General features: G+C 38.6%; 2 protein-coding genes across 2 annotated transcripts; one reads left to right on the forward strand and one right to left on the reverse strand.

The window, feature by feature from the left end:
* Nucleotides 1-584: 584 nt before the first annotated feature.
* On the forward strand, nt 585-3,683 carry fkbp11 (FKBP prolyl isomerase 11). Its single transcript, XM_079461220.1, has 6 exons — nt 585-937; nt 1,133-1,195; nt 2,053-2,140; nt 2,274-2,307; nt 2,381-2,451; nt 2,740-3,683. The coding sequence occupies exons 1-6, from the start codon at nt 836-838 to the stop codon at nt 2,946-2,948; spliced, it is 567 nt and encodes a 188-aa protein (XP_079317346.1). The 5' UTR covers nt 585-835; the 3' UTR covers nt 2,949-3,683.
* An 898-nt stretch (nt 3,684-4,581) lies between these two features.
* drc2 (dynein regulatory complex subunit 2) lies at nt 4,582-7,720 on the reverse strand (the record flags this gene model as incomplete). The annotated part of the gene is made up of 8 exons (XM_079460047.1): nt 4,582-4,878; nt 5,006-5,158; nt 5,895-6,107; nt 6,183-6,380; nt 6,543-6,681; nt 7,007-7,176; nt 7,257-7,424; nt 7,574-7,720. 8 exons carry the CDS (start codon nt 7,718-7,720, stop codon nt 4,582-4,584), a joined length of 1,485 nt encoding a protein of 494 aa, XP_079316173.1.
* Between the last annotated feature and the right edge of the window lie 1,421 nt (nt 7,721-9,141).

Consider the following 9,141-nt stretch of genomic DNA (forward strand, 5'->3'; position numbering starts at 1 on the left):
CCTAAACTAAATTTCGTTACAATGTACTTGTATATGTGTAACGACAATAAAGTTGAATCTAATCTAAAAATCTCATCTTTAATAGTCTATAACTATTATTTATGACTAGTTTTATAACTAGGAAAATGAAACATCAGGCTGTAGATGTTTTAACTAGTTTTGTGTTGATATTGAAACTTGCTTGAATTTGCTTGTGTGTGTATATGTTGGATGTGTCTGTCAGTCTTGGAGAATCTTAATCTCAACACGCTTCTTTCCTGGTAAAATAAAGGTTATCATATAACGAAGTCGTGATCTTCTGATCAAAAATGAATAGTTTAGAAAGTCCACAAACGCACATTACACATGTACTAAAAATGACTGAGCTGAATGGATTGTTCGCTTGTTTTTTGTAAATGTAGTAATTGAATATCGATTGACCTTCCTTATATAAAATGAACACGTTGCAACTTAATATAAAAGGTTTATTACTTTTTGTAAAGATACTTTAATTATCTTCAAAAGGTGAGAGAGTTCATAGGGAGGTAAATGATTCACAGCAGAAGGTCGCGGTGTGTCGAGCGCCCTCTAGCGGTGAAGCGTTCGCACTACACGGGAGAAGTCTGTGATGCTGGCGGAATGTGAGGCGGGGATTGCGTTGACCCAGGTATTGGTCCAGTGTTCGAGGGTCGTCTAACCCCTCGTTATCTCCTCGCTATAATAACACATCAGCTTTAACTGTCCTCTCACCTCGAGGCACATTAAAGTCCGATAATCCGGTCGCGGTGTTTCTCGACGCGCCTGCGACAGGGAACGGAAGCGAGCCAGTTTGCCATATTTATTACCCGTAGACACAATGGGAACTCGAACCGCGATCGCTTTGATGATCCTCGCGGTGTTTGCATCTGTTGCGGCCGAGGACGAAAGCGCGATCGAGCAGCTGGTCGTGGACACGTTGGTGAGTTGAGTCGAGTTTGTTTTATGAATGAATGACCGGCTGTTACTACGCGAGTCCACGTAGCTGCTTCATCGTAGTTACAGAAAGACTGTCGCGTGCAGACACATTGCGCAAAATGCATTTCACAAAGATTTAACAACAGATCGGGTGCGGTTTGATCTGTCCAGTGAATGTTGTATTTTCATCGTTTTATAGGTGATGCCGGAGACATGCACCGTGACATCGGAGATGGGTGACACGCTTCAAATACATTACACGGTAATAAATGAAACGTCTCGTGTTTTCTTTTTCTTGTATGTTGTAAAATAACGACCCTTCGGATGAAGAACTGCGCGCGCGTATAGCCTCGAGTGTGCCGGAGGTTATTTCGTCGTGGCAGACATCTGGATTCAACCTAACGCGCGTGCACGAGTTTCACGCTACACATTAAGTGTGTACTTTTCTTTACGTGATCGGACGTATGGAAATGCGTCGCCGAGCCACGTCCGGTGTTAGAAAGGCGATTTTATTGGATTTTAACAGTTTGTCGCGCGAAGGCAAATGGTCTGCTTTTACACGCTGGATGAGGCGGAGCAACACGTCAGCATTCGAGGGCGCGCGGCGGTCATATACGCGCGTTCGACGTCATGACGTCAAACACAGACGCCGTTTTACTTTATGTTAAGTTTCTGTTGTAACATTGTTTTGTTATAACAAAATGTTCAATAAAGCATTTAAAAACCATTAAAAAAAACGTTACTTTACGTTCTGCGCTACAGAGTGTTTTTTCTGCAATTGTTCACGAAATAAAAGTTTAGGAATTATTGGGCTTAGACAGGGGGTTCAGAATGACAGTTTATTTGTTATTTATTAAGATATTTGCATCTCTAACAACAGTTCAATTCAACCATCGTTTGATACAGATATGTAAATACCTTAGAAAATAACTATTACTGTAACCGTAGTTTTTTGTACCAAAACCATTGTAATATAAAACGACCGTCTCATTGTAAAAATAAAAGTGAGCTTTAGATAAAACAATAACTAGAAGACTATAATAACTCTACGTAATAGAGTTTCTGCCTTTACATAAACAATAAGTGCAGATAACCCATTGGTTTCTTCTCCCTGTGCAGGGCCGCTTGATGGACGGGAAGGTGATTGACACATCTCTGTCTCGAGAGCCTCTGATGGTTGAGCTGGGCAAAAGATCTGTGATCACAGGTACGAGGCGCCAGCAACAATATTACACTCTAAACGGCAAAAATAAAACAAAGCTTTTTAAAACTGACCCAGGTTACATTTGTAAATAGATATTGTTTTTAATTATTGCAATATTTGTATTTATCTTTGGCAGGTCTTGAGCAAGCTTTGGTTGGGGTGTGTCAGGGGTAAGTCGTAGTTTAACATAAACTATATTGAATAATATTGTTCAACAACATTGATGGTGTCTGTTTTGCACAGACAAAAAATCAAAGCCACGATTCCGGCACATCTAGCATATGGAAAGAGAGGATATCCTCCAACCATCCCAGGTACCATGGCAACACGCTTAATATGACATATAGGCCTTGTATTGAAGATTCAGGTTCAAGAACTTGCAATATTTTTCAAACAGTTCACTGCATCTTAAATCCATAATAGTCCATAATAGAATGATTCAACTTTATGCAAGGCTTTTATCCAAAACCATTTACAGCACATGTCTTATGTTCTGTTATAAATGCTTTGCACGGGAATCAAACCCATCGCCTCACTGTTGTGAGTCCAATGCTCTGCCAATTGAATTGTACGTTTTAATGCACTTTTGTCTTTCTCCACAGGTGACAGTACGCTTGAGTTTGAGGTGGAGGTGATCTCTCTGTCTCAGAAAACGCCGTATCAGACACTTGTGAACGACATCTTACCTCTGGTGTGTTTGGGGCTGGTTCCCACTCTTTTGGGTTTAGTGGGCATCTACCTCTACAAGAAAGCTAATGCTCAACCTCACGGCAAGAAGAAGAGCAAAGACAAGAAGACCAAGAAGAAATAAGATCAAAGCCAAAGAAATAAACTATTTAGATAAGAAAAACTATGTGTGTATTTTTGTTATTTATAGAATAATACATTCTTTCAAATGCTCGTATACATGAGGCATTTACAGAACAGATGCTCTAATGGGATGCTCTAAGGATGTATATTAGATGAGAATATTTTTGCCTTAAACTCACCAAGCAATCCAACACTAAAACTCCTAAGTGTTTTACAGTGTTGCAGTAATTATTATAAATAAGATTTTTTTTACTTGTAAACTTGAATCAAAAACGTTAAGCTCCTCTCCCTCTCTCAACACCAATTCTTCACCACATGATGTCAGCAAAAAAAAGAGTTAGGACTATACATCCACTGTTCAACGGCCAGTTATTTATAGCCCTCCCATCCAGGCACAACTTACAAAAAGGGAAGGGCAATATAAAGCCCGCCCTACATTTTTCTAATTTCAGAAGCTCTTTCACTCAGATACACGTCACTATACGGAAAAGAAGTCAAACGCAACTTCCGTTTCGTGGTGTCTTTAAGAACGTCAGTGCAATATAAATATCATATTTAAAATAAAGATAACAAACAGCAGAACGATATTTTACGAAACATTAAATTTGTGGGATTAAATGATCACACAGATCATAAAAGTCATACATTTGTGTGTGTGGTTTCAAGCGTGTAAATACATTATGAAGTATATTATTTAACAAAAAACATTTTTTAATAAAGACTTGTCTAAAGACTGATTGTTTTTCTTCATTTCTAAAGGTATACGCTCAGTAGACTACATCATGGAAGCGATAAATGTTGGTTGAGACCGTGTAGAGATCAAATATCTTTTTATTTCTTACACGAAAGCATCTGAAAAAAGCTGTCCATTATATTTTCTTTTTCAAGTTTGTTTCAAAATGTGTCAGACCGTATGCAATCTGTCTACATCTGGGAAGAAAATAGCAGACATCGGCAGTACAATGTGCGACATAGATAAAAATACTGATGATTCACTCTAAAAACTACTTCTCCAAATGAAACACTGACGTCATCAGAAGCATGTTTCCTCTTTCCTCCAGGTGAAACAGGCAAACAATGAAGGGTCAAAGGTGAAGGGTCAGGAGATATAGGAGTCAGCGGATCTTCAGCTGTGGATCTTCAACATTTTTGGGGTAATTCATGTTTTAACTTTCAATAATTCTTTGTTAAATGTTAATAAGAATGAAATACTTTGAGACGAAACACTCATTGAGGTTTGCTAAAGGATATCAAATCAGTTGTTTTGAAGGTTTTCATTACATACGTGATTATATTTGTTTTTAAAACAATCCTTGATGCTTTAGATTTATATAATTTATAAAATAAATGTAATTTATTTTTAATAGTATTTGTAAAAAAGCATTTTAAAATAGTTGGTTTATCATTGATGGTTCGTCGCCATCTTGAGGCCACTAGAGGAATTGTACTTTAGAATTTAGCTTGAATAAAAAAATAGTTCAATAACAAAACAGACAAAAACAGTCCCTTATAAAGTTGCACTTTACTTGTCCTGGATTTGTTGTCTTGATCAATACTTGTAAAGGTACAGACACATTTAGGCTATGTTCCAGTTGAAAAGCTTTATTTGTGTATAAAACCCACATATGGACTCCCTACAGCCTCTGCTGTGCAATATTTGCAGCTTCTTGGACCACGTAGCGTTTCTGATCGCGTCTCGCGGTAACAGCCGTGGCCTGTAGAGGAAGAGACGACACCATCAGCAGACTGTCATCAGAAACCCAAATCCCATCCAGATACTGCTTCAGATAGATTCTCAACTGCTCGTTCTGTCGATCCAGAAGCAGCTTCTCTCTCTTCAGACACAAGCGCTCCAGATGCACTTTGTTATAGCGCTGCCAGAAGATCCCGAGGGGTGCACAATCCTGAATTAACTGGACAGAACGAAGTGGCTAAAGTCAAGACAACCCGTATACACTATGGTACAACATGGTGTAATGCTCCATGTAGACATACTTTACAGTCCTGGCTCAAAATACGTTCGTTCACATTTGGTAAAAAGATTTCTTTTAAAAGTACCTGAGTGAGTTTTTTAGGTGGAGACTCCACGGCTTTATCTCTCGCCTGACTCAGCTCTTCAGAGCTCAATGAGGAAGAATCGAAGGGCAGAACCTTCTCACGTTCTGTCTCCAGCTTATGACACATCTCCGAGAGACGCAACAGCTTCTCCCCCTGCGATCCAAACAGACAAGTCAAATGTGTTTTTCTAAAGTGCACATTGTTTGCTTTAGATGACCATACAGTTTGGAGTAAAGCAATGAATATGAGTACAAAATGGAAAAATCAAAACGTGGATGCAAGCCTAGAAAAGGCAAACTGTGTATGAGCGAAAATAGTTTTTTCTGATATGCAAAAAAAAAGATGAGCACCGAAAATGGAAATGTTTGCAGGCATACATTAAAGGGATACTTTAGCCTAAGATGAAAAATCTGTCATCATTTACTCACCTCCAAGTTCAGAATCTGTATAGAGGTCTTTGTTCTGATGAAAACAGAGAAAGATGTTTGGAAAAATGATTGTAACCAAACAGATCTTGTCCCCATTGACTCCCATATAGTAGGAAAAAATACCATGGTCATCAAAAGTGGCCCAGAACGGTTTGCTGTCCTACATTCTTCAAAATGTCTTCTTTTGCGTCAACAGAACAAAAATATGATAATGTTTCCTACTATGGGAGTCAATGGGGGGCGAGATCTGTTTGGTTACAAGCATTCTTGCAAATATCTTTCTCTGTGTTCATCCGAACAAATACATTTATACAGCTTAGGAACAACTCAAAGGTGAGTCAATGATGACAACATTTCTGTTTTTGGCTAAACTAAACCTTTAAGTACAGTTTTATCAATTATTCATATTTTGTCAACCGTCTCTTCTTCTTTAACACTATATTGCAGTGCTTGATGTTTACCTTTGCCTCGATCTCCTGTAGTTTTTTGCCAGCTTTGCTGCTGTTAACTGTAAGTTTGGTGAGCTGCTGTCTGCGAACCGCTTGAGCCTCACCGAGCTGAACCCTGAAATGTTGGACTTTCCGGGCAAGCTCATCACGGGCTGATCGAAGGAGGTCAGATGTTTCTTCAGTTTGACTCGAGCTCATCTGAGAGCGCAGAGCTGTGATCGAGTCCTGCACGGGCGTCATTTGCATTAAGAACATCAGTCTATTTCATCATTTGAAGGAGCTGTGTAAAAATGCTCTGACCTGCAACTTCACAATTTGCTTTTTATGTGCGTTGATCTCTTTGAGGCTTTGCTCGTCGTTGATGCGCAGATGCTCGGTTTCGATGACTTTATGTTCAGTGGCTTTATTGTGCTCGTGTAAGGTCTGCTGCATCTCTCGCCATAACACGGCCATAATCCCGTCCATGTCAAACTGGACTGCATGTTTACTCTCATCGTTCTGCAGAAATAAAACAAAGGCATATTCTCATCCTTAAACACATGGTTACTATGACCCAAATGAATGCACTGCTCATGGACACATTTCACAAATGTATTTTGTTTTGTTTTTCAGTAAAGCTTCAACATATCCAAATATGTCTAAACCCAATGAAGGCATTACCTGTTTTTTTATTTGATTGCGAGTGCTATGGTAGTCACGGTTCGCCTCACTGTCATGATCAGCATATTGCTTTTCCATAGAAAATATGATGTTCTCTAAACACGTATTCTCCTGCTGATGTCGAGACAGAATTTCCTCTCTGAAAAACAGAACACAACACTCAGATCACACTAAAAAGGTTCATTTTATCCCTTTCCCCCATGTCCCAAAGTCATAAAGGAATAGTTCACACAGTCATTTCATTATTTATTCACCCTCATGTCGATCTAAACTTGTATGACTTTCTTTATTCTGCAGATCACAAGAGAATATATTTGAAAGAATGTTGGTGAACAAACCACACTGACCCTCATCGACTTCCATTGTGTGAGCACAAAACCACTGAGACATTTCTTAAAATGTTTTTTGTGTTTCACATAACATGCGGATGAATTCATTACGAAATGTCTTTTATTTACGCATACCTCTCAGTATTATATTCTGAGCTAAGTTCCTCTAATCTAGTGTTGAAGTACATCTCAAGTTCTGCCAGTCGACATCTGTGCAGCTCTAACAGAGAGTCCATGTTGTGCAGATGAGAACTTCGGGCTAACTCGGACTGCTGCTCTCTCTCGCTCAAATCAACCACAAAACTCTGTGGACAAACACACACGTCAGAAACACATCCTGAAGCAAGAATGTATATTATTTGAGGATGCTGAAGCCGCATGTCACCCTAATGATGCTGTCTTTGCAGTCCAGGACTCTCTCAAAGGTCTGACTCAACACGGACATGTCATCACGCAACTCCACCGTTTTATTCTGCATCAAAACGACACGCCACTGCTGCTGAATTTTGTGAAGGTTCAACACCGTGTTCCTCTCTTCCTTCTCCAGTTTATCCTGGAAACAAAAATAGCGGCTGATTTGAGCTGAAAGACATTCTCAATGAAGCACACATTTGTTCTGTACGATAAGGCACAATTCCCATGCTCTTTAAATCTTTGGACGAATAATAAATAAAAACAAATAAGTCGACCATTCAAACGCACTTTGAGGAACTGGGTGAGCATGTCTTCTTTTCTCTTGGTCGTCTCGTCCTCGGCTTGAGCTTTCTGCTGCAGGTACAGAAGTCTCTCCTCCTCCGTCACGCCCGCATGCTTTCCACCTCCTCCCTTACGGCCTGCTTTTTTGGGCATGATTTCTATGTTTCTCTGATTTAGAGGTCCTTAAAAGAATAGAAACATTTCATCGATTACATAAGATAATAAAGACTAAAGTCTCTCGTAGAAATATTTGTCGAAGTGGGTATGCTATATCGTTCCATTGTCTCTTGTCCATAATGATAAAACCAAAGATAAACGGATATTGTTATCGTGTACATATACATTTATGATGCTGTACACCAATCACATTTACAAAAGACTCATTTAATAGTTGTAATGTTCTAGAAGACAAAATAAATGTGTTACTGCTACTACATTAATCCAATTTATCTGTAATATTATTGAACGATCTCCTACCTTTTGATGTCAGCCCGCACAACAAGTGTGACCCGTACTTGTTGCCAGTTTCCTTAGCAACCACCAGTAATAAAGCGTGTGTCCAATAGGGGGCGTGAATGCACTTATAAATTAATCACACAGGTCCTAACTCATTTTATTTCGTTTTTACAACACTGAGATTTTTTTATAATGTCTATAATAAAGGATTTATTTGCATTTATTTTAATGCATTTTACTAAGTGTGTTCGAGCCTCGGACGTAAAGAATTCAGTAATCTTGTTCAGGGTCAGGACAGATTAACTAGTTTAAAGAATTTGATTACTTTACAAGTACATCATTTTGGTCTTGATTACCCAAAAAGTGAATCTTAACTACCAGTTATTGTAAATGAATTGTGATACTGAGTGTAACCGATAGAGGGAGCTGTTACTGCAGAAGTGGGGGTTCTCAGTGGACACGCATCACGGTTCTGAAATTCCTTAAGCACATCAGTAAAACTTCTAGGATTCACTTCATAGGTTTATGAGATTACAGATAAAAGTAATGTGTCAAAGTGGATGACTGTATGTATTGTCCTATAAGAAATGACGTCTTATTGACGTTTACCTTAAACTGCATCAATAGTGCAACCCAGTGGCCTTTTGTGTGCCAGGGTGTTTTATAGATATCAACAAAATGTTGTTTATATAATTCAATAAAAATACAATATACAATTGTGTTCTGGTAAGAGTAAAGATAACTTAATCACTCTGTTAATGACTTGTTATCTTTATACTGATATAAAACACAAACTGTAGACAAACACACAGCATCTTTGTAACCTTTTGGCCCCGCTGATTATTTTCGATAATGTTAATGTTATCACTGATTCTTATCGGTCGATTGACATCAAAAGTGTACATTTGATAAAATGTCGATGACTTGTTGATTGTTCCATTTAGATGGGAAACTCTTATGTAGAATTCTTATCATCAGACTTCTTATCACTTCTGCTGAAGTTAACGTCAGAAGTCAAGAGAGAAGTATTTTAAATAAGTATTTTTAACTTTTTTTCGTTGTTGTTCACTCATCAGATACGCTCCCGATATTGACAACCGGTATCATCCCAGTGTCTT

The sequence above is a fragment of the Barbatula barbatula genome, assembly GCF_947034865.1.
Source record: "Barbatula barbatula genome assembly, chromosome: 7".
In the NCBI taxonomy this organism is placed as follows: Eukaryota; Metazoa; Chordata; class Actinopteri; order Cypriniformes; family Nemacheilidae; genus Barbatula; species Barbatula barbatula.

What these genes read in the sequence shown, in the direction of transcription:
- fkbp11 (XM_079461220.1), top strand. Translation starts at nt 836, where the DNA reads ATGGGAACTCGAACCGCGATCGCTTTGATGATCCTCGCGGTGTTTGCA. An exon ending in CAAAAGATCTGTGATCACAG is followed by an intron (nt 2,141 to 2,273) that starts GTACGAGGCGCC and finishes TATCTTTGGCAG; the next exon opens with GTCTTGAGCAAGCTTTGGTT. An exon ending in TTGGTTGGGGTGTGTCAGGG is followed by an intron (nt 2,308 to 2,380) that starts GTAAGTCGTAGT and finishes TGTTTTGCACAG; the next exon opens with ACAAAAAATCAAAGCCACGA.